This window comes from Taudactylus pleione, unplaced genomic scaffold, assembly GCF_031769625.1.
Source record: "Taudactylus pleione unplaced genomic scaffold, aTauple2 ptg001075l, whole genome shotgun sequence".
NCBI lineage: Eukaryota > Metazoa > Chordata > Amphibia > Anura > Myobatrachidae > Taudactylus > Taudactylus pleione.
The window spans coordinates 2,572,251-2,598,908 of NW_028285476.1; the positions used below are offsets into that span (position 1 = coordinate 2,572,251).

The 26,658-nt window shown below is 43.7% G+C and overlaps 1 protein-coding gene across 2 annotated transcripts in view; it reads right to left on the bottom strand.

Annotated features, from left to right (window-relative positions):
- The window catches only part of CCDC198 (coiled-coil domain containing 198), a 102,394-nt gene that overhangs the window by 22,885 nt on the left and 52,851 nt on the right, over positions 1-26,658 (bottom strand). The window contains exons 4-5 of one of the 2 annotated variants that reach the window (XM_088461598.1): positions 12,382-12,480; positions 9,093-9,249 (exon numbers count right to left, since the gene is read on the bottom strand). In XM_088461598.1, the coding sequence (XP_088317724.1) occupies positions 9,093-9,249; positions 12,382-12,480 (256 nt within the window). Of the gene's footprint in view, positions 1-9,092; positions 9,289-12,381; positions 12,481-26,658 lie in introns of both variants that reach the window. The other variant, XM_088461597.1, reaches the window with a different exon arrangement.

Genomic DNA, 26,658 nt, shown 5'->3' on the forward strand with positions numbered 1-26,658 from the left:
TTGGAGTAATTGGGCCAGTTGATCCTTGTTCTGGCCCTTCCAGGCAATGTTTCTCTCCATACACATGGCCACAAGGTCATCTCTTTTCTGTTGCAGGTACTCTGTGGTCATTCTGGACCTCAAACTAATTGCCAAATAAAATAGAAAAGAAAAACAAGAGAGGGGGGGGGGACAGAAACTATTTGCTATGTATGTCCGTTTAAAATCTAAACCTTGAGCGTAATTCTCCGGTGAATTTATGATGTAGTTTCTCTCAAGAATCACACACCATTAATTCACTTAAGTTCTTGTGATAAAAACAACAATTATCATCATCCCACCGCTTGCCACCAATTTGTCACGACCAGCCGGCCGATTCTCCAGATACCTCAATCTGATAATCGCCAACTGTGACTTATGGTTACCTCAGCACGTGCGGTTACTCTAACACTGTTCTGCCACCACCAACGAAGTTAACGGGAGTCGTTAGGTTCTCCCCTTAAATCTCAATATGCACACTCACTTACATATAGGTACGTAGCTTTGACCTCACAGGCTCGTGAATTCGACAAGAACACGGAGAATACACTGGATTAAGAATGTTTAATCCGAAAAATATTTCCAAGGTTATTGATTACAGAAAAAGGTAGTACAAATATGGACAATACAAATATATCACAAATAGGTTTCAGAAAGTAAAAGGAATTAAAAATTAAAAAGAACCCAGAGTCTTTACATCTAGACTCAGTCGTGAAGGAGACACAGGAGCATTGGATTCTGGCCAGTCGTCAGCACTCTCCTTGGGCACAAGAACACTTATCACTGAGGGAGATGCATAGTTATACCCTCACAGCTGCACTAGCCCCCACCTTTGGGTTTTTCACTCTTTCATTGCTGTACACTGGGCATTAAGAAATCGGCCACACCCTTCCATATTGTCTATAGGAAGTAGGGGGTCTTGAAACAGTGTGAAGGGGTCTTTAGAAACCAATAATCAGGTAACATACCCTACATTCTTGTCATCTCCCTTCTAAAGGATTTTATATCCCATGACCTGGCTTGACCAGGTCTGACCATCTGCATTAAGGATGTATCTCTCCCCAAACTTTATGGCCTGTTGAGAGAAGAGATGGTTATCTAGATGCCTGGTTCCAAGAAGACAAATCTCCTCCAAGCTTTGTATTCCTACAGGTCAAATACAGGACACTGCCTAGAAACCATGTTGATACACACATTTATATATATATACATTTACATGACATCATTCCTGGCGATTATTCTTGAGATAAACGCCACACCTCCCTCTTCACTGTCCACAGCCGAGTGAGAAAATGGCGCCGACGCGGGTACCTTATATAGGATCCAAAACCCGCGAGACTCGGAAGGCGGGATGATGACGTTTTGCCTCGATTTCAGATCCGAGTCAGGCGGGAAAAGTCGAGCCTGACTCGGATCGGCCTCGGATCGGGGGGGTTCGGATTTCAGAAATCCGAACCCGCTCACCCCTAATATATATATATATATATATATATATGTATGTATGTATGTGTGTACATGTGGCCCATCATGCATGGACATATGTGTATAATATCACACACAGACTTATATTTGAAAAGTAGCAAAATTCCCTGCAACTCATACACACAATGTTAAACAGAACACAGTCAGCTTTTTAGTGATCCTTCCCAAAATCATACTGGCATGGCCACATACACACATAGATGCCCTTCCAGCTTAGTGCTGCTCGCTGAGTGCCCCACCGACCCTCAGACGCACAACGCAATTCAGTGCTGTTTCTCCCCGCATACATACATTTAAAAGCAATGGTCCCGTAACGCAAAAAGGATAATTATTACTTGGTTTAAACGCAATGTCAGTATATAAAGAAATGAATGGTTTCTGTAACAATGGCTTAGTAAATGACAATTGGACTGTGTTTGGTACCGTACTGATCTACTCTGTTCCCACAGCGTTCCGGTGGCATCGGTAAGAAGATCAGAACATGCGGCTATGAAATATGAATGTTAGAGAGAATAACTTCTTGAAATGTTGTATGCCATAGTTTAGACTAGATTTATTATGCAGCGGGAAAGTGGACACAATCAGGTTGTTGGAGGCTGGGTTGTGTCTTTGCTCTGACCTATGCATTGTACCGTAACGGAAGAAGCAAGAAGAGGAACCAATGAGAACCTGCCAATGTATTCTATTGTATTGCTTATCCCAGTACGGGTATATATGTGAGTGCTCTGAAACAAGATGCCAGTCTGCAGTGTTCCTGTTATGCTGTTTGACGGAGGTCTCATTATTGATGCCGATAAGAGGTCCCAGAGCGCACGCGTATGTATTGACTGTACCTTATGACCTAATGTTTGTACAATTTATTTTGCGCTCAATGTTAGATCATAGCGTGGTAACATCTGTACTTTTACCTGAATGATAATCTTTAGCACGTTGGACCGCTATTCGACTGTCTTAGGGTTTTATTAATGGTATAATCAAACACAGCGCTAATTAGCGACATCTTGTGGTTTTAGAAGGTATAGGCAGGTTTTGTCTTAGAGGTTCTAGGCAGGTGAATCTTAGAGGTTTATAGGCAGGAATGTACTAAAGGTTTATTTACGATTCAACAAGACGCACGCTTGTCGCTGCTGCTTTGAGAATGCAGGTGCGGCTACTGCGCATACATTTCACACAAACACAGAAAAAAAGAAGATTATTTTATTTTTTGTGGAGCGCACTTTGGGGGTTACTCCACCCTTTGACAGACAGACGCACGCTTGTCGCTGCTGCTTTGTTGATGCACATGTGGCTACTGCGCACACAATTCACAAACAGAAAATTATTTTTTTTTTGGTTTGGACCGGAGTGTACTTTGGGGGTTACAGCACCCTTTAACGGTCAAGCCAGCCGGCCCTTTACTTATGACACAGGCGCACGCTTGGCACTACTTTGTTGATGCATGTGCGGCTACTGCGCACACAATTCACAAACACAGAAAATATATTTTTTTTTGGTTTGGAGTGTACTTTGGGGGTTACAGCACCCTTTAACGGTCAAGCCAGCCGGCCCTTTACTTATGACACAGGCGCACGCTTGGCACTACTTTGTTGATGCACGTGCGGCTACTGCGCACACAATTCACAAACACACAAAAAATATTATTTTTTTAGCACTTGGGGGGAGCACCCCTGATGGACAGAGCACCCCCTGGACAACACTACAGCACCCCTTTAGGACTGGGACACTGCACAGGACTTTGGAGTGGACACAGCCCCTATGGACAACTGACTGCACAACACAGTCCAGCCAGCCCCTATGGACTTTGAAGTAGTGGACACAGCCCCTATTAACAACAGCAGCACAGCACAACACAGCCAGCCCCTATGGACTTTGAAGTAGTGGACAACAGCAGCACAGCGCAGCACAGCACAACACTACTCTGCACTATACTACACTACACAGCCCAGCCAGCCCTAACTCCCACCCTCCCTCTTCACTGTCCACAGCCGAGTGAGAAAATGGCGCCGACGCGGGTACCTTATATAGGATCCAAAACCCGCGAGACTCGGAAGGCGGGATGATGACGTTTTGCCTCGATTTCAGATCCGAGTCAGGCGGGAAAAGTCGAGCCTGACTCGGATCGGCCTCGGATCGGGGGGGTTCGGATTTCAGAAATCCGAACCCGCTCACCCCTAATATATATATATATATATATATATATATATATGTATGTATGTGTGTACATGTGGCCCATCATGCATGGACATATGTGTATAATATCACACACAGACTTATATTTGAAAAGTAGCAAAATTCCCTGCAACTCATACACACAATGTTAAACAGAACACAGTCAGCTTTTTAGTGATCCTTCCCAAAATCATACTGGCATGGCCACACACACACATAGATGCCCTTCCAGCTTAGTGCTGCTCGCTGAGTGCCCCACCGACCCTCAGACGCACAACGCAATTCAGTGCTGTTTCTCCCCGCATACATACATTTAAAAGCAATGGTCCCGTAACGCAAAAAGGATAATTATTACTTGGTTTAAACGCAATGTTAGTATATAAAGAAATGAATGGTTTCTGTAACAATGGCTTAGTAAATGACAATTGGACTGTGTTTGGTACCGTACTGATCTACTCTGTTCCCACAGCGTTCCGGTGGCATCGGTAAGAAGATCAGAACATGCAGCTATGAAATATGAATGTTAGAGAGAATAACTTCTTGAAATGTTGTATGCCATAGTTTAGACTAGATTTATTATGCAGCGGGAAAGTGGACACAATCAGGTTGTTGGAGGCTGGGTTGTGTCTTTGCACTGACCTATGCATTGTACCGTAACGGAAGAAGCAAGAAGAGGAACCAATGAGAACCTGCCAATGTATTCTATTGTATTGTTTATCCCAGTACGGGTATATATGTGAGTGCTCTGAAACAAGATGCCAGTCTGCAGTGTTCCTGTTATGCTGTTTGACGGAGGTCTCATTATTGATGCCGATAAGAGGTCCCAGAGCGCACGCGTATGTATTGACTGTACCTTATGACCTAATGTTTGTACAATTTATTTTGCGCTCAATGTTAGATCATAGCGTGGTAACATCTGTACTTTTACCTGAATGATAATCTTTAGCACGTTGGACCGCTATTCGACTGTCTTAGGGTTTTATTAATGGTATAATCAAACACAGCGCTAATTAGCGACATCTTGTGGTTTTAGAAGGTATAGGCAGGTTTTGTCTTAGAGGTTCTAGGCAGGTGAATCTTAGAGGTTTATAGGCAGGAATGTACTAAAGGTTTATTTACGATTCAACAAGATGCACGCTTGTCGCTGCTGCTTTGAGAATGCAGGTGCGGCTACTGCGCATACATTTCACACAAACACAGAAAAAAAGATTATTTTATTTTTTGTGGAGCGCACTTTGGGGGTTACTCCACCCTTTGACAGACAGACGCACGCTAGTCGCTGCTGCTTTGAGGATGCTGGTGCGGCTACAGCCCACACAATTCACAAAGACAGAAAAAAAAAAGAAGAATTTTTTTATTGTTTGTGGACCGCACTTTGAGGGTTACACCACCCTTTAACAGACAGACGCACGCTTGTCGCTGCTGCTTTAAGGATGCAGGTGCGGCTACAGCCCACACAATTCACAAAGACAGAAAAAAAAGAAGAATTTTTTTATTGTTTGTGGAGCGCACTTTGAGGGTTACCCCACCCTTTAACAGACAGACGCACGCTTGTCGCTGCTGCTTTGAGGATGCAGGTGGAATCTAGACGGGATTTGGAACCGGGGACACACTACCTCCATCAATTGTCTAAATCCCACTGCACTAATGGTGGATACCGGACGCACGTCTAACACCAACATAGCAGTCAAGGCCTCAGTTATACATTTTGCTTCAGGATGACTGCTGTCGTACTTCATCCTCCTCGCTAGGGACTGTTGGAGGGTCAATTGTTTAGTAAAAGTAGTGGTGTTCCTACTTCCTCTCTGGGATGATGAACAACTCCCAGCAGCAGCAACAGCACTAGGAGGAAGTGATTCTTGATCTTTCCCTATTTTATTTTTATCGGAGAAAGTTTGGTCCTCCATTTATGTTATATTGATATATACGTGCGGCTAAGGCGCACACAAACACAGAAAATATTTTTTTATTTTTGCTGGAGAGTAGTGCACTTTGTGGGTTACACCACCCTTTAAGAAATGAGCCAGCCGGCTCTTTACTTATGGGACACAGGCGCACGGTTGGCGCTGCTCCTTTGTTGATGCACGTGCAGCCACAGTGCACACAATTCACAAACACAGAAAATATTTTTTTTATTTTGTTTGGAGGATACTTTGGGGGTTACAGCACCCTTTAACGGACAAGCCAGCCGGCCCTTTACTAATGGGACACAGGTGCACGCTTGGTGCTGCTCCTTTGTTCATGCACGTGCAGCCACAGTGCGCACAATTCACAAACACAGAAAATATTTTTTTATTTTGTTTGGAGTGTACTTTGGGGGTTACAGCACCCTTTAACAGTCAAGCCAGCCGGCCCTTTACTTACGACACAGGCGCACGCTTGGCACTACTTTGTTGATGCACGTGCAGCCACAGTGCACACAATTCACAAACACAGAAAAAAAAAAATTTTTTTGCACTTGGGGGGAGCACCCCTGATGGACAGACCACCCCCTGGACAACACTACAGCACCCCTTTAGGACTGGGACACTGCACAGGACTTTGGAGTGTGCCCCTATGGACAACTGACTGCACAACACAGTCCAGCCAGCCCCTATGGACTTTGAAGGAGTGGACACAGCCCCTATGGACAACAGCAGCACAGCACAACACTGCACTACACTACACAGCCCAGCCAGCCCTAACTCCCACCCTCCCTCTTCACTGTCCACAGCCGAGTGAGAAAATGGTGCCGACGCGGGTACCTTATATAGGTTCCAAAACCCGAGAGACCCGGAAGGCGGGATGATGACGCTTTGCCTCGATTTCAGATCCGAGTCAGGCGGGAAAAGTTGAGCCTGACTCGGATCAGCCTCGGATCGGGGGGGGGTTCGGATTTCAGAAATCCGAACCCGCTCACCCCTAATACACATGCATGTATGTGTAAATATATCACACTCACACAGAGCTTCACCAGATATTACACTGATCTGTGGGATGCTTGCACTGACGGTGACAGCTGCCCTGCATCCATATAATCCTCTGCTCGGTATTTCCTCTGCCATACTTCTGTAGGCAGCTTAGCCTCTGTGACTCCACTTAATTATAGTGCCTACTCCACTCTCCAACTGCTAGCTCATTTGCTGATGGAGGATTGTGAGGGGTGAATGGTCCTTACTTTGGCTACCTGCTAGTGGGCAGAGCTTCAGCTAACCGCGAGTCAGCAGATACCTACGAGTGGGTGGAGCTTTGGCCGACCATTGGTGGGTGGAGCTTCATTAGCTACGGACGGGCTTCAGACGGCCAGGGGTTGAATGGGCAGGGGTAAGGAGTCAGGACAAACGGTGGGCAGGGCTTTGGATGTCCAAAGGCAAATAGATGGGGCTTCACAATACCGCTGGTGGTGGTGACAGGATTTTATTTTTCAACACTGTCTAGATAGATTACAGACAGTGGGTCCTGTGGGTCTATTTTTATTGGGGGCCTGGAGCTGCAGGTCCAAATGCCCCATTGTTAATCCGGCCCATTTTATACACAGGAGAGACCCTGCATATTCTACTTTGTCACCACCGCTATATGTCAGTGGGTGCATACTCCACTGTCACCTCTATTTGTGCATGAACAGGTGTGTGCTTCCCATTATATGCACACCATCTGCATTACCTCTAACGTTCCTGGCTGGACCTATTGCATTCATTACAGACTGTCATTCACCGTGTACCTGCTGTACATACCAGTATTACACCTGTGCTTTCCTGCAACCTATTCTGCCTGGTTAAATAAACCAAAGACCTGGTTAAATTATTAATGATGTGGACTGACTTCCATCACGCACCACTTCCAATAAAGACTCCCCCTATTTCTATGAGAGAATATACTCAGGTAACACCTTGCCCCACTGTCCTGACACTGAAGTCTTTTATACAGTATCTTCTACAGTTAGGACGTATGTCCTGATCAGCACTGTTCTGAGTACCAGGGCAGTGGTGATTGGGTGCCATGTGATTTGCCACTGGTACGTGGGTGTTCTATTTCTCCTGCAGCCGGGTCATTTACCGATTCTGCCAGCATTCTCTGTCACTAATTCCTGGCCTGCTATACTACATACAACATCAGAGCCTGCTCCTGCTCTAGAGTATTGCAATGACAAGTTTCGATCACTTGGCTGTAGCGGCCAATTGAGTGACAGTTTGAACCTTCCCATACCACCTGACTCTGCTCAGGGGTACATCTCCCAGCTGCTGGCTCTACCAAATCACCAGTACAATGTCTAACCTCAGTCTCTACTGAGTAAGCTATGCTGTGTTCCTATTGCATTCCTGGATTTCTGTTGCTGCAGTTTTGTTCCTGTTTGCTGCACGGATTCCTGCAAGTGTTCTACACCTGTGGCAGCTATTCCACTGGCTGCACAGGTAATCTCAGCCTGTTCCAGTTACCTGAACCAGTACCACAACTGTGTTATATATCATCTATGCTGCACAGTGAGTTTCTGCCTGCTCCATTGGTGCCGTCCTTGTTTCACTATCCACTACCCATTCCGGTGTCTGGTCTGCATCCGGTCCTGCTACCATCTGAGTGCTCCTGGATCCTGGACTACAGCGACAACCCAGTTCAAGCCTGGTAAATAAGTTGCCAAGATCTACCACTCCAGCATTCCGGTTTACAGATATGTAAGTAAGAAAAGTGTTATTATATATTATCTATAGTAACAACCTGGTACCAGCCTGGTCAATCTACTGCTACACTCTTCTCTGCTATACATACCAACATGTCTCCAACACCGAAGTCCCCGGTGGTCTAATGGGTACGATCTGGCACCTCTCCGTCGATACCCGGGTTTGAATCCCGGTCAGGGAAGTGTTCTCTACCTCATGAGGAGGTCTCCTCAGGCCTGCCAGCTTTCTCTACACACCTCCAGACACCCATACAGACTTTTCTCAGACACCGGGTCCACAGACAAATACAAGTCTGCCAGTGGGACAATGTGGGTGTTTTTAGGGGAGAGGAGCTTGGCTAGGGACAGTGTAGTGCTTTAGAAGTGCTAATCATGCTCCTGGGGACATGGAACACCCTAATGTGACATGGCCATTCCCCCACTGTAACCCTCTCACTTCCCGCAGGGATGACAGTAAAATACTGGGAGGTCTATCTATTTGCTTCTTATAATACAGGTTTTGTAGCTTTCCTTCACTTACTACTAAATACTAAACAACATCATAATATCACATCTAGCCACTTATTGCTAATAAGATCACTGGTTCTGGTTTATAACAATATGAGTTACACTGCTAGATCATTAAATCAGCATAGATATTACTCATGTACTGTTCGCATTACACCGGAGCTATAAGAATTGGGAACAGTATATATGTCTCTCTTTTCTGTGCTGATCTAAAACTGTTCTTAATCTTACTTTTCCAATATATTTAGGTCGTAAATCTCACTATGATCCATATTAAAGGTTTCATCATGTTCCACAGGCAGGAAATCTCCATCTTCATGACATCTCATTGCATTTCCTCTCACTCTCTTAGCCTTGATTTCCCTCATTTTCTGTTTATTGATCTTGGCCTCCCTGTGGATGTTCCTCTTTGTTTCTGCCTGTGAGCACAAAGGATTAATATGTGCAAGTCGCAGAAACTAATGGATGTTTTTACATGAGACACTGCAGCACAAGTTAGAGCTGGCATCTGTGGCACATGGATGTATAGTGTGGAGCAGGGCCGGACTGGCCATCGGGCACTTCTGGCAAATGCCAGAAGGGCCGATGGGCCGATGTGGCTGATGCTGAGCGCAGGCTTACCCGGCCAGCACCTCAGTGATCAGCATTTCCCCTGTTAATGCCATGCGCGGCGGCTGCATCATTGCGTAATGATGTCATGACACGATAGCGTCATGACGTCATTACGCGGACGGCGGACGTGTGAATGTGGGTAGATTTAGCAGCTCCTGAGAGCTGGCAACTAGCTGGGATGCGGGCGGCGTTATGTGCTGTGGGTGATGCGCGACGGGGGCGTGGCCCAGGGCAAACAGCTCCATTAGCTCCTGCCTCCTGTGAGCTAACTGTAAGGGGGCCGACTGGTGCGCGAGCAGCTCAACACCCACTGGAGTGTCACGTGCGGCCGCCGCCGCGGTGTTGTCATGACGCGGCTGGCCCAGCTCAGGGATAAAAAAGCGCGGCGTGGGCGTGAACCTGAGGGGACTGGACGCCATCTTTAGACCTCATGAGCTGCTGACACAGACGCCAGCTGAGACTGCAGTGGCCAGTACTATATAAGTAAGTCAGTTGGTGTGGTGGGTGCCTAGTAATGTGGTGTGGGGAGGTAGTAAGTATATGATGTAGTGTTGGGAGATAGTATAGTGATATTGTGTGGGGAGATAGTATAGTGATGTATTGTGGGGAGGTAGTAAGTATATGATGTAGTGTTGGGAGATAGTATAGTGATATTGTGTGGGGAGATAGTATAGTGATGTAGTGTGGGGAGGTAGTAAGTATATGATGTAGTGTTGGGAGATAGTATAGTGATATTGTGTGGGGAGATAGTATAGTGATGTAGTGTGGGGAGGTAGTAAGTATATGATGTAGTGTTGGGAGATAGTATAGTGATATTGTGTGGGGAGATAGTATAGTGATGTAGTAAGTGTATGAGGTAGTGTGGGGAGGTAGTGAGTGTATGATGTAGTGTGGAGAGGTAGTGGAGATGTTCTGTGTGACGGCATTGTAGTTATATTATAAATTTCAGCTTCAAAACCATGTGGACCTTAATCTGGCACTGCCCCTCAGTGTCCTCGTCCTCACCCTCCCTGTAACCCCCTCTCAGTGTTCCAGCCCTCACCCTCCCTGTAACAGCCCTCAGTGACCCAGCCCTCACCCTCCCTGTAACAGCCCTCAGTGACCCAGCCCTCATCCACCCTGTAACTCCCCCTTTGTGTCCTCATCCTCACCTACCCAGTAACCCCCATTCACCCTCCCCGTAACTCCCCTTCCGGCATGTCTGACCAATCGATATTTTCTGATCAGCCGCGTGCAAACACTGTACAATTATCTGGCCAATCAGTTGATACTGAGTGGATCGGCCAGATAATTGTATAGTAAATGCTCAGCGTAAGTAACACCATCACCCTCAGTTTTCTCCATCACACAAACAAATAAGAAAGATGGGCAGAATGGAAACTAAAACTTAGACTTAGAAGGACGGTAGGCTGTATTTCCCCTTCGTGCTAGGGACCTGGAAGTGACGTGAGTGAGGGCGGAAGTGCATTTCCTGCCCATGACAGCCAGCTAAAGAAGTACTTTGTCCCCACTTAAAGAAGTTTGTTATCCCTTCGCGGGCTCGCTGCGCTCGCCACGCTTCAGGCACGGTGGCTCACTACGCTCGCCACATGGTTATATTCCCCCTCTATGCCCACTTGGATGGTAGTGAATGACGCTGGACACTGGCTGATGACGTCAGGGTCCTCTCCGTGAAGGGGATTTAGACATTACCTTAGAAGGACAGGAGAGTGACAGGAAAAAAAAGCAAGACAAGGGGTGTAAGAGGCAAAGAAGCGGGATCAGAGAAAGAGGGTGAAGAATATCTTTGGGTGTGATCTACACCAATGTAGTGCCAGCTTTACCTAACAGAATCAACCGAATATCAAATGTTTGACTATGGCACATGTATGAATACCCTGCAGGATGTGCTCTTTTGTGTGTATTTTAATACAGAGTATAATGTACACTTTTATGTTGTTCTAATATTAATTATATGTGTAAGAGCATAGACTAAGCAGTGGGAGGAGTTGGGGATAGTAAAGGGAGCAGTCTGTGCCAGGAAACAAATGCTGACACGGAGGTGGGCCTGTGTGCTTTAAAATGCCAGGGCCTATTTTTAGTCCCAGTCCGGCCCTGGTGTGGAGTGTGGCCACAATGACGAGATCATGCAGCTACACCCCCCCCCCTGCACAGTCCACCTATGCCGCACCCCCACTCCCCCTTGCTGTGCAGACCTGGTTGCCCTCTCCCGGTGAGGGCAGCCAGAATGTCGGCAAGTATGTCTATAGCTGGATTTTGCAGCCTAATGTCAAGAGCAACAAGCCAAACCCAATTCTTAGCAGCAAGTAACAAGTATCCTCTAATTGTTTAATGTGAAGATTATATTTGGTTTGCAGATCATCTGGGACATCAAAAGCATCTTGACCACAGACACTTAAGCTAGGTACACACTAGAAGACTTACAAACAATGCAATGTCGTCAACGATTCCCTTGAACTTTCGGACTGTAGTGCATACACACTGTGAAATCGACCAAACGACCAAACGATATATCTTGCATCGTTTGGTAGTTAGATCGTTAACTATATAATGTAACCATATCGCCCCGGTCGTCCGCTAGTGTGTACACACTGCACGATCTGAGGGGAATCATTTATCGAGATTGACAGATCTTCCTGCATGTAGAGAAGATGCAACGGATGACGCCACGGGAGTGCGCATAGAGCATACACACTTGACAATTTAATGATTTGTTGTTCCGATGTGTTGGAATCGGCCATACCGTTCAAAATACCATGTAGTGTATGGGGGCCTTTAGGATACAAACCTCTCTGGTGACTGAAGGGTAAAATGAAACAGGGCTACCAATTCTTCTGCAGGTAGTTTTGTCAGCTAGTATAATAGTAAATTTATGCAAAGACATATAAACTACTATTGGAAATAAATATAATATTTCACTTTCACTTATTGTTTCTCACCTCGTCTTGCTTGCATTTTATTTCCTGCATTTGCATCTTGTGAATATGCTGACTCCTTGCTGAAGAGTGTTTGGCTGCAGCCACTTTATTTTCCAACTCCTGTTGTAGAGAGGAAAGAATGTTACTATATTTAATCTACAATAAAGCTGTCATCAATGATCATGCATCCCACCATTCAGAAGCAAAACTACCTATGCAGGTATGGCAGATGCAAAATGTGCAGAGAGATTTAAGGCCCCCATACACCTACTGATCGGTCATGTGATCATGTGATCAGATCGGAAACACTGCTCCGCTGGTCAGAAATGCCGACCGGCGACCACGATGTTCCATGATCCGTCGATAGTAGACAAAACCAGACATATAAATGAGATGGTTTAGAAACCAATGAAAAAATGCAGACAAAACCGGACAAATAAATGAGGTTTGACAGGTGATATGGCTCTAAAAGCATTCTATTGAAGCTGGTCAACCATAAGCAGAGGAATCACAATTCACTTATAATGAAGGCAATTATTATATATTAAATAAAGAGGCAAATACTGTTTTACAGTGATAATTCTTTTATAGGGAAATATTTGATTAATATATTAGTGGGAAAATTATAGTTTAATTTTAATGAGTGCAATATTATTTATTAATTATATTAAATGGATAAAATTAATTAATTGTTAATCATTGTTTAAAAAAGATTTAATGGCAATAGTAGCATTTAATATTTTATGATGTGGGTACCCTTTATAAAGCCATAAAATATTAAATGATTACCTTGTCATTAAAATCTTTTTTTAAACACCAATTAAGAATTAATTCATTTTGCCCCCTTTATATAATTAATAATTAATATTGCTCTCTTAATTAAACTAAACGGTAACACTAGTATATTAATAAAATAGTATTTCTCTATAAGATAATTACACTGGGGAACAGTCAATCTGTTGCCAGGGATTTAGGAGTCGATTTCGATTAATTTTGTGCTCCTGATTATGAATATGCCATGCTTATTTTTCTATTGGCTCTAGGTTTTGAGATATGCATGTCTTTAATATTAATTAAAATTTTAATTAAACAATGTTAAAAATAGTTCAAAATATATTTTTTTATTATTCTGATTAAATTTGATTCGTAAAATGCTACAAAAACGCACAGGATAATTACATACATAAGTGATAGAAAGCTATGAGAACCGTTTTTTTGTAGGATTTTCTTTTGCATTCTTGTTGCGGGCAGTCCCTCTCTAGAAGACTCCAAGGGTAATCGGCCATCCCACCTTCCTTGATATCTTTCTTCCATTACCTGAATATTCTGGTGGAACCGTTCACCCTGTTCTTCGCTTAAATCTCCTAGATTGGATGGGAATTGAGCTAAATGGCTGTACAAAAAATGTACTTTAATACTCATGTTGGCACCTACTTTCTCAAAACATTTTAGCATGTTGTGGACTAATTCATGATAGTTGTCTGCCTTGTGATTGCCTAAAAAATTTTGAATAACAGACACATAACTCAGCCATGCTTCAGATTCGGTTTCAGTCACAGATGTGGTAAAATTTGGATCCTTCAACAGTTTTCGTATCTGTGGGCTGTCAAAAATTCCTGCCTTTACTTTTGCAATACTAAGAGATGGAAATGTACGTGAAACAATCGCCTGACTTGTCCAATGCTTTTACAAATTGTTTCATTAAACCCAGTTTGATATGGAGAGGCGGCAGTATGATTTTTTTCCTATCAATTAAGGGCTCATGAATGATGTTGGCTTCTCCTACAGTTATAACTTCTCTTGGAGGCCATACGGTTTGCTGCCAGTGCTTTTGTTTTGCACGACTATCCCATAAGCATATGTGACAAGGATACTTAGTATATCCACTTTGCTGCCCAAGAAGAAAATTTACCATTTTTAAATCAACACAAACAGACCACTGATACTGAGAATAAAATTTTTTTCTAAGACTAACTTGATATTTTCATACTGTTCTTTAAGTTTTGTTGAATGACCGATAGGAATCGACGCAAATTTATTCCCATTGTGCAGTAATACGCATTTTAAGCTCCTTTTATAACTATCCAAAAAGAGCCGCCAGTCTTCTGCTCGATATTCTGGTAAACCCATCATCTGGAGAAGTTCCGGAATATTGTTGCAATACACAAGATTGTTATCTTGGCTAAAGAACGGCAGTATGGCTTGCTCTCTGTTTCAATACGACGTTATAGTAACATACTGTTCAAGACAGTGCTTTTCTTTAAGTCTGGATGCTAAAAGCTCAGCTCCTTTTTTTGATAAATTCAAGTCACAAATTAAATTGTTTAGTTCCTTTTGAGAAAATTTGTTTGGAGTAGAGGAATTTTCATCCATGTTGTCACTTGCACTGGATGAAATTAACATTTCCACATCCTCATATTCAACTTCGCACAAAGGCCCTGATTCAGACCCACTCGCAAGTGGGCGTACGTACGTTCGGCGTACGTAAAAAAATATTTCAATTCAAGCACTCGCTCGTATTTTCGTACGCAGCAAAAAATCCGCCCAAAACTCAGGCGACCCCTCCTCTAACTAACGAGCGTGCCAAATAGCGAGCGTACATCCCCGAAATGGCTTGAAGGGAACGCACGCACAAGTACAAACCGGAAGTGGGCCTGTCAGATTCCGATTACCTGCTCGTTTTTTCTGCCTACCTCCCTCAATCGTATCATGCCAATCAATGTATCAATTAGCTTAATTGTTTTTTTTTTTCAACACAATGCAATAAACTTTAATCTTGTCCGTGTTTGTGTTTACTCGCAGAATACGTACGGCTGAAACCTTCGCTTTTATTGTTCAAAAGACATGTTAGCCCCAATTAAACAATTGTTCTATTTGTTTGTATCCCCACAAATTTTCTGTGGTTCATTTCTTTATTTAAATTTGCTTACGCATGTCACTGCATCAAGCCTATCATAACTCTCAAGAGATTTGTGGCCCTGTCGAACACATGACTCATACACTAACCAATAGAATTTGTCCTGTTAATTTCCCAAATACATTAGCCAATCAAATTTTATGCAAACAAACAGAAGATGGTGCAAGAATTAATATCAAAAAAGATGAACGGCAAAAAACCGTAACACACTGGGTATACACACTGTTGTTTGGTCAATAATTACCTAAAATATCGGGCCACCACATCATCGCGTATGGCCCCCCCACATACTGACCTCCGACCAACCTCGGGGGGGCCATCCTCAGGTAAGGCATCCTCTGGCTGCATTGGAACACCACTCCTTATGGCGATGTTGTGAAAGATCCCACACAGGACCACAATTTTCGAAACCATATCCGGCAAATACATGAGCTCGCCACCAGAGCGGTGGAGGCATCTGAATCGGCCTTTTAAAAGGCCGATACAGCACTCCACCACTTGCCTGGTGGCTGTAAGTGCGGTATTAAACTCACTTTGTGGGCCTGGTGTGGGAGCCAAATAAGGAGTGAGCAGCCAGGGCATGCAAGGTTATCCACTGTCTCCTGTGAAAAAGAATAGACAACATCAGGATCACTGTGTATCAAGCTTAACATTGTTATGTACTAAAGGTCTCCACTTACCCAGAAGCCACACATCACCAGCTTGTAGGTTGTTTAATTTGTGCCATATCCCTGATTGCCGGATGACGAAGGAGTCATGTGCACTTCCTGGTAATTTTGCATTCAGGGACAGGATCTGGAGGGAGGCATCACATACCACCATTACATTCAGGGAGTGATAGTGTTTACGGTTGCGAAATATGGCCTCCAGCCGTGCTGGAGGCTGAAGTGGTATGTGAGTACCATCCACAACCCCTATGATGTGTGGGAAGCCAGCTATTTGGTAAAAATTGGCCTTGGCCACACTAAGGGCACCCATATCCAAAGGCATTTTAATAAAATGGAGGTGCTTGAAAAGTGCCTCCATCACTGCCCTCAGGATCCTTGTTTGAAACGATCCTGAGGCACAGAAATGTAACACCTCCATAAATTGCGTAAGTGGTGGTATTGCTGTTGGACTCAATTTGCCGCTCAAGATCACTCTCTATTAATGAGAGAGTGTCTATGATGATTTTGGGAGGAAGACGGTAGCGTCTTAAAACCTCATCATCGGGCATTCCAAAAAGGGTGACACGTGTTCGAAATATCTGGGGCCTTGCACGCCTACGATGCCTACGCCTGGGACGAGATTGAGGTTGGTCGGCTTCCGGGAGCATGGCCAGAACAATCCGCCCAAGATCAACCTGAAATGGCAAGATTTGAATGTAAGGCTTTGGACCCACCCCAAAAGAAAATTAAGAACAACTTAGCTTGATGATACCATCCATTGCTGCTTACATGCCGGGGTATTGTCATGATACGTCCAAACTGAAAATAATCCCAATATTAATTTGTAAAAGTTTAGTCTGTGCATTTATGTTTCTAAATTTTGTGCTAGACAAAACAAAAAATAGGCGAAACACATTTGGGCAAAGAGCAAAACGACATTGCACACAGTACATCAAAATGGGTTGAAATGTAAGGCAAAAATGCTAAAGGGCAACCACAAACAATTTTACAGGATTAATAAGCATTTAAAAATGCGCTAATTAGTTCGCCAATACAAGTTAATAAACAAACAGAGAAAATTGCGCTAATTAGTTCGCAAATACAAGTCACTATACAAACAGAGAAAAATGCGCTAATTAGTTCGCAAATACAAGTTAATAAACAAACAGAAAAATGCGCAAATTAGTTCGCAAATACAAGTCACTATACAAACATAGAAAAATGCGCTAATTAGTTCGCAAATACAAGTTAATAAACAAACATAGAAAAATGCGCAAATTAGTTCGCAAATACAAGTCACTATACAAACAGAGAAAAATGCGCTAATTAGTTCGCAAATACAAGTTAAAAAATGGACTTACCAAGAGCAAATATCTAAGATTCCCAATCAAAAGGTCTTTGGGTCCGAAATAAAAAAAAACCTAAAAGAGATGAAATTATGGATCAAAAAATTAAAAACAAGAAGAAACACAATGAGACACCAATTGAACCAAAGTTAGACTTCACAAAACTTACCAAATCAAGAAACGAGCCCAAAAAAAAAACCAAAAAAAAGCGAACGGAAAAAAAAAACGCTAATCTAGCAAACAAAATAAACTCCAAACGCCAACTCCTGAATCCGCAAACAAGAAACTCCAACCAAAGTAACCTCCAACAATCCAAAAACGCCACCTCGACTCGAGACACACCAAGCCATAAATAGTGTTTCGTTTCCCGCACAAATTAAGGAGGGATCATAGGAACGCACAATCAATGATCCGGCCGCAAAATAAGGACGCATGTATAAATACGTCACGAAACAACATTTAAATTCTGGTGTATTTCTTGTTTGGACCTCAGACATGGCTACAGACCAGGGAAACAATGGACAAGAGTCAGGCGGTAAGTCTTTCATGCATTTTGTCTCAATGATTAATTAGAAACATAAGAAACATAAGATTGGGCAAGTTGTGAATTTGAGAAATCTGAATATTTACACAAATAGGTGAGGAGGATGACATGGAAGAGGCTGCTGGGCCCAGTATTCCGGCCAAAGCTGCCAAAAAAAAAAGGCAGCTACATTTCACAAGAAAGGAGTTGGAGGTTTTGATTCAGAAGTGTGTGGACATCCTGCCACAGGCAGACAGGAATATGAGTACAAGCCAGAAGTGGAGAATGTGGGAAGAGGTAGCCGTTGCTGTCAATAGGGTGGGTGATTATGTCCGTCTAGCCCGGGATGTCAAATGGCGGTAAGTAAACACTTGCCCCCCCTATAAACAAACCCCATTTTAAACAAAAGGATAATGCTCCCCATTTTATCCCACAGATGGGGCGACTTCAAATATCGCCTAAAGCAAAAACTCGCGGACAGGGCTAGGCATGCAAGGGGGACAGGTGGGGGTCCCACCCCTGTGTCATTGGAGTTGACGGATTTAGAAGAGCTGGCACAGGGGTGTGTGCAGCCTGTGGAGGTGTTTGGCGCGTCCAACATGGATACGGACATGCCAGACTTTGCGGCTCCTCATGTTGTCCCTGGTAAATCTTGTGATGTCACCAACTCTGAAATGTTATTGGGCCAATATGTAGATTCTAATGTGAGTCTTTTCTCATTTTTCCTAACAGAGACACAGGCGGATGAGTCTGCTCCAGAGGGGAGCCTTGGCCGCCGAATTTCTGCTGGCTCTGCAGGGGAGGAACCAGTACATCCGGCTGAGGACCCTGCAGAAGCCAGTCCAGGGCAATCCCCCTAGCAGGCAGTGGCCCTCCTCACAGAACTCAATTTCAAATCGGATTCCCATACGGAGATTCTGCAGAGGATGGACGCCAGTCTGCTACGGGTGGCTGAGGCCCTGGAGCAAAATGCTGCAGCCAACGTGACCATTGGTCAGGCCCTGGCGGAAAATACCAGGGCCAACATCCGCATCGCCAATGCCCTGGAGCAGCTCGTTCGCCAGCACATGGTGGAGCCGACCTCCCTTCCTGCCGGAACATCAGGATCCTCCACCTCTGGCACAACATCAGCCAATCCTCCAAATGTGCCTAGCCCTGTGCCTAGTCCAGAGGCCACAACATCTGCCTCTGGACAGGCAAGCCCGATGATATCCCGGACCCGGTCTGGCGCCCTCCGTCCCCCAGCCAAACGGGTGAAAAAACGGTGACAGCAATGGCGACTTTTCCCACACTCCTTCTGTGCTTGGCTCATATTCCTTTCTGGTCAAACCTTCCCTCTCCTTTCTTGTGAATTGTTTTTAATTTTGTGTTCTACATTTCATAAATCTTTTATGTTGGCCCAATTATTGTAACTTTGGGAATGAACCCTGCAAAAAAACTTTGCCACAAATTGTTTTTTTTTTTAATTTTTTGTTTGAGCAATAAAAAAAATGTAAAAAACTGACATGGTATTCTCACATTATTGTCAAAATGGATTACATTTAATCCTGGGCCAAAAGGCACAAACTGGCAAAAACCACATTTTACATGGCCAAAAAAAAAAAGGGCTCTTTAAGGAACGTTTCAAATTTAACATAACGATGCAAATTCAACAGGCCAAAAGAAAAAGGTAAAAATAAAAAAAACATGATGACATTATTGTTACAATAGGCCCTAACCAACAAATTGAGGCCAAAAGAAACAACCACAAATGTACGTAAATTGATTGTGTAATCATCACATTAGCAGCTATGATTTCCACCTGCGTACGCTTTTGTGCAAACACAAAAAACTACTTTCAAAACACATACCAAGCCGGTTTTCAATCCACCACTAATTGCTGTTCAGACCACCCGCGATTAATCGCAGCAACATCGAGGAGTGCCGGGATGGAGGAGAAGGCCATCGCCAATGTGGTCGAGTAATCCAGACCCTAAGCTGTGCGAGCATTTTGAAGGGAAAGAGGATCATCCAGTGACGTATGAGTCGGTCCGTACACATTTTACGCTCGCATCTGCTAATGTATGTACGCCCCAAAAACGCCTCGCCACGCCTGCGTTTTTCCATCTCCACCCCCGTCAACACCCAAAAACGCCCTGTTCTGTCAATCACATTTGACATGTCACTTCCTGTACGCTATTTGACGAACGAGACCAAAAAAACTCGCAATCTGCCGTACGCACATGCGCAGTGTGACACCGACGCAGGCGCGGTTAGTCAACATCGGAACGCAACGAGCGTACTGCTGTTTGCGTACGGCTCTGAATGAGGGCCAAAGAACTGAAAGATGGTAGAAGTAAATCTTTGCTATGTGGTATCGGTTGTTTTGCAGAATTCATACTTGGGTATTCCCATTTGCGTTTCTTAAATCGATTCATACCCTTCACATTTACAGCACAAAAATAGCAGTCACTAAAGTGATCTTTTGGTTCACACCACATGAAATGAAGTCCTTTTCGATCACCGAAATTAAGCCCTTTTCGATCACCAATTGCGGAGCGATTCCACGCTGGTTTTACAAACTTTGTGAGGCATCCAAATCTTGTCTTGCTGGCTTATGTGACGTCCAAAATAAGCCTGATACGCTTGTTTTGCGAATACAGTTATATTTTTTTCTTTCTATTGCAACACTATATTTGCCACAAATATAACAAAAAACATCATGGTTGTTAGTGCACCGTCTCTGAGAAGAACTCAATTTTACGGCAAAAAACATTTTGTTTCACACATTCAGTGCTAACTGCCAACAAAAGCCGAACACGTACTGAACAAAACAAGCGCAGATGGCGGGAATTTGGTTGTGGTGGGACAGAGAGAGGGACGAACAAAGGAACAGGAGGTGTGCCAACTATGTCAGGGCCGTAGCTAGGGTAGTGCTGCTGGTGCCATCGCACAGGGCAGCACAGGTCAGGGGGCGCTGTTTGGGCCTATCAAATTTCTGTTTATTGTCATTCTTGCTTGCAGCTTCCTCTTATTTAATTCCCAACATCTCCTGGCCTCTCCTATCTCTTCCCTGGCCCTTCCCCATGAAGCCACGGCCCTTTTTTTGCTCTTTCTGGCACAGGGCACCAAAAAGTCTAGTTACGGCTCTGAACTGTGTCACTTTGTTCTCTCCATTGCTCCTCTCTGTATGCTGGGAGGAGGCGTGGCTGTGGTCTGAGGATGTCCCAGCAGGCTCAGCGGTGCACTGCCACGCCTCCTCCCAGCGTTAGTGAGGGGATTTGAATCTGTTATGTGTCTTAAACGTGACTACCAGCTACGTTATCACAAATAAAACAAATTTTTGTTATTACTGAAAGAGGGTAGTTGTTAAAAAGCAAAACTAAGTCAATTCTGTTAAGTAAAGCAGGCCTAGACTAGTAGGGTACTTCAAATGGAGAAAATAATTGAATTTTTTCCATTAATTTGAAAACTGGGACCAACTCAGCTATAGCGAAGATCTAATGCGAAAATAGGACCTGCGAGTACTCTCAAACCGATCTTAAATCCTTGGCAAGGAAAAAAAAAATTTTATTCCCCAGTGTTATCTATGTAAAACATTAACTGCCACTATTTCTATACATATTAATTGCCTTCATTATAAGGCTTGGTACACATAGGAACGATGTGTTCCCGGACGATCTGCCGACCTAGTGGCCGACATATGGCACCATGCGTACACACTGCACGATGCAGCGGTACGACGGCCATGTACAATGACATGCTGCATTTAGCAGTATGGCATTGTATGCAATATCTTCTAATTGACTGTGCAGCACCGCCAACGTCCCACGGGAGCTCACAATTGCTCGTACACACCACACTGAACAATCTTCACGATTTGTCATTCCAATTTGCCTGGAAACGACAAATCGTGATGATATCGCTCTAGTGTGTACCCGGCCTAAGTGTAACAAGGTTTTCTGTGGCGTTGGAGTGGTAATTTAAAGCTATAGGGGTGATTCAGAAGTGGATGTAGGTAAAGCAACAGGTGCAAGCGCCCAATGTTTTACAGTGTGACCACTGTGTATGGGTCCCAATGTTTGCGCTGGGAGACACAGATCGAAATTGCATGGGGATCCTTTCAATTTCAATGAGTGTTCTTGGAAAATAACTGGGTGAGAGAGTGGCTAATATTCGCGGGCATGTCGGTGTCTAAAGACATAGTTGCTGTGACACTGGCAGTCATGGTCACTTGGACATTCTGTGCCTGCCAGCTGATGGCGAGTCTTTGTATGCACATCGGCGGATTTGCGCCGGAACCGGTGAGCAGCTTATCGGCCGTGGATTTGAATTGAAGACATGGGGTCTATTTACTAAGCAGTGTTAGGAGACAGAGTGAAAAGTGATAAGGTGCCAGCCAATCAGCTCCTAACTGTCATCTCACAGGCTGTGTTTGAAAAATTACAGTTGGGAGCTGATTGGCTGGCACCTAATCACTTTTCTTTTTTTTTTATTAACTCTTTTTATTGAGCAAATCACATAAGAACAGTACATTCCCAAAAACAAAAATAAAATACAGCACATAACATATATATATATATAATAGGAACTGTACTATTTCAGAACAATAATATAATATAATAGTAGATTTTCTCAGTATAGTAAAAGTAGGAATATAGAAGCAAGAAAAGTATCGTGCTGCAACGGTGTGGCAATCCGTTTAAAAATAGAAGAGAAACAAAAAAGAATAAAGAGATAAAAGGAAAAGAAAAAACTTTAAGAAAGACAAAGGAGAATAAGAGGAGAGAAGGATGGGTGGACTCTATATAGGATTACTCTCTTTTAATCTAGTTATAGTAGAAAAAAAAAAGAAAACCATAAATGGAAAATTTAATTGTTGAATGGAGAGGAATTATTTTGGTATGTCAGCCAAGGGGACCATGTTTTATCTAAAGTTTTGGATGTATTATGTAATAAAGCGGTCATGTATTCCATCCTGTATATATACCAAATACTTGATAATATTGCCTGCATTGGAGAGGGATGAGGGTTTTTCCAGTCCGCTGCAATTTGGCAGGTCATAGCAGATACTATATGTCGGAATAGCTTATTCTGAAATCGGGATAGAGAGGGTAAATTTAAGGGAAGTAGAAAATGCTGAGGATCAGAGGGGATCGTGATCTCAAAGAGGCGCGAGAGGAGATCGAAAACCTCCTGCCATATACTAGCCAGTTTGGGACAAGTCCACCAGATGTGCAAAAAATTGCCCTGGCCACCACAACCCCTTCAGCATCTATCTGAAGCATCGGGAAACAATACTTGTAGCCGCGATGGTACATAGTACCATCTATATAGCAATTTATAGATATTTTCCTTGATTTTGACGCAAATAGAACTGGCGGCAGCGTTGTCCCAGATCTCCGTCCAATCCTCAGCATCTATAGAGTGCCCCAAATCTCGTTCCCACGCCAACTCATGAGAATCCCGATTGGAGCTTACTTCATCCCCTAGTAAGGAATAAATAGTAGAAATAAGACCCTTAGTGGAGGGTCGTCTCCAACATATAGACTCAAAAGAAGTCAAAGGTCTGCTAATCAAAATCGAGCTAATTTTGGAGTGGAAGTGCCTAATTTGTAAGAACCGGAAAAAATCTTTGGGTGGAATTGCTACTCTATCCCGGATTTCAGAAAATTGTGGGAAATTAGTATCTATAGTTATATCATTTACATAATAGATATTACCCGATGCCCAGGCAGTAAAAGATGATTTGCATAAACCAGGAGGAAAAGATGGATTGTGAAGTAATGGTATCAAAGGGGACGGGGCTGGAGCTAATTTAAAACATCTATTGGTTAAATCCCAAATTGCTAAAGAACGGGAAATTACAGGGTGGGAAGAAACTGTCCGGGGGCAATGAAAATTCGGTAACCATAAGAGGGGGGATACAGTAGCCAGTCCCAGCTCCTCGGCCTCGATAGCAACCCAGACCTTCCCCGCATTGAAGTTACACCACTGAGCACAATCAGAGAGCTGCGCAGCATAGTAATATTTTTTAAACTCAGGAATACCCAAACCCCCACCCCTGGAGGGCCGCTGAAGCAACTTTAGTCTGGTCTGCGGGCGTTTCCGGTTCCATAAGAAATATGAGGTTTGGTACTGAAGAAATTTGAACACGTATGGAGGGATGTAAATCGGAAGGGTCTGAAATAGATACAAGAGCCGAGGGAGAACGCTCATCTTAACTGAATGTATTCTACCTATCCAAGAAATAAAATAATTGGACCATTCATGCAAATCAGACCTAATACAATCTAGAAGGCGGGGAAAATTTGCCTGAAACAGCTGATGATGATGATGATGAGTTAAAAAAACACCAAGATATTTGATCTTTTTTTTATGCCAAGTACAAGGAAGCATGGTCTCTAGGGTTTGCTTTAGGGTAGCAGGGATATAGAAATCGAGAACTTCAGTCTTGGTAACATTAATTTTTTAACCCGAGTGTTGGGAATATGAATTTATTTCCTCTAAAAGTGAATTTAGGGATTGGGCTGGATCAGTGAGGGAAACTAAAATATCGTCGGCATATAATGCGATTTTATATTCAGAGGGGCCAGTGGATACTCCCGAGATAGCTCTATTACAACGGATCCTTGCCGCCAGGGGCTCCATAATAAGAGCAAATATTAAGGGGGAGAGGGGACAACCCTGCCGAGTACCGTTAGTGATCCCAAAACTGGAGGAGTAAACACCATTAACCGAAACCCGTGCTGTGGGGGAACGGTAAAGTGCCACAACGCCATCTAAATATTTGCCTGAAAATCCCATTTTGTCTAGGACAGCAAATATAAAGGGCCAGGAAATACGGTCGAAGGCTTTCTCCGCGTCTAGAGCTAAAATCAGGGAAGGAAGTTTCCTTTTATGAATAGAATGTATCAGATCAATGGCGCGTCTGGTGTTGTCCGATGCCTGACGTCCAGGTATAAACCCGACCTGATCCGGATGTATCAAATAAGAAAGCAAAGGAGCTAACCGAGTCGCTAGGATTTTAGCATAAATTTTCAGGTCGATGTTTAATAATGAAATCGGTCTATAGTTAATACAATGAGTAGAATCACGATCAGGTGTAGAGATCACCACAATGTCGGCCCGAGTTGTATCAGGAACAAAAGAAGCGCCTTCCAAGATATCATTAAATAAAGATGTAAGATGTGGGGCAAGTTCTTTTGTAAACAGTTTATAATATTGGGCTGTAAACCCATCGGGGCCCGGGGCGGCAGAGGAACACATTGATCTAATAGCAGCTATTGTCTCTTCATCTGAAATACGGTCATTGAGAGTAGATAATTGGGATTCTGAGAGACTGGGTAGGGAAGTAGAGGACAAATATGAGCGCACTCCCTCGGCTCCAGCAGAAGTGGGGTAGGAAGAGTCTGATAAATTATAAAGGGAACTATAAAAGGTCCGAAATTCCTCAGCCATAACTGCAGGGTCATAGGTAAGAGAACCAGAGGACGGAGAGTGTAATTTGTCTATCGCACCTGATGCTTGTCTGTGACGCAGTTTATTGGCTAATAAAGAATCGATTTTGTCAGATTTATCATAAAAGCGTTGACTAAGTTTTTGCAAGATAAGTGCAGCGCGGCGAGACAGAAGGGCATTAAGCTGACCTCGTAGTTTCTCAATTTGGGTTAGCACAGAGACGCTAGGGGATGCCTTATGTTGAATCAATAGCACTGAAATTTGTGACTCAAGGGAATGGATTTCCTGTGCAGCCGCTTTCCTAACCGCTGAGGTTTTAGAAATGAGAAAACCCCGTATCGTAGCCTTATAGGCTTCCCAGAGGATACCAGAGGTAATATCAGGAGAGGTATTCTCCTCAAAGTAGCGGGTCACCGCTAATTTTATTTCTAGCAGAGCGGAGGGATGTTGTAAAAGGGAGTCATCAAGACGCCAGTTACGCTTCCCACGAGGAGAACTCTGTACATCTAAAAGAATATAGACACCTGCATGATCTGTCCATGTAAAGGGGGAAATACCTGCTTCCGTAACCATAGAGGTGATAGCGGAGGAAATGTGGATCATATCTATCCTGGAATAATGTTGGTGTGGAGCTGAAAAATGAGTAAAGTCCTTAATGTGAGGATGTTTAAGATGCCAGGAATCACAAAGGCCATAGTGTTTAAGGGAAGCCAGGAGAGTACGAGAAGCTCTAGGAAGAGACATCCCGGAGGAGTGTGAAGGTGTGTTAGATCTATCTAACAGGGGGTCAATAATGGTATTGAAATCCCCACACAAAATAATATGGCCCTGCGCAACTCTGCTGATACGCCTGAACAAAGAATCAAAAAATTGGGGCTGGTCTTGATTAGGAGCGTACACAGACACCAGAGTGAAAATCTCAGTACGGAAGGTACCGATCACTATAAGAAATCGACCCTCTGGGTCTGTCACAGTTTTAATGTGGACAAAAGGGATATTACGCCTAATTAAAATGGCTACCCCACGTTTTTTACAATTCGCTGAAGCAAAGAAGGTCTGGGCAAACCACCTACCTCGAAGCTGGGAATGCGGGCCCGTAAGATGAGTCTCTTGTACAAATGCAACATCGGCTTTCTCCCTCCTGCAAGCCCCCAAGAAAACGGTACGTTTCTTAGGAGAGTTAAGACCGTTTACATTAATGGATAACAATTTAAGAGACATGGAAAAATATATAGTACTACAGACATAACACACAAATATAATAATTCAAAAATTTGGCCCAAGTAGAGCCACCCATGGGGACAGAAAGGAAAGAAATGGGGAAGAAAAGCATAATAGAGCCACAGAGAAAGAAAAGCACACGAAAAAAAGAAAGAAACAGAGAACCCATTTGGGTAACAAACCTGGTAAGTTGGGTCCCAAACA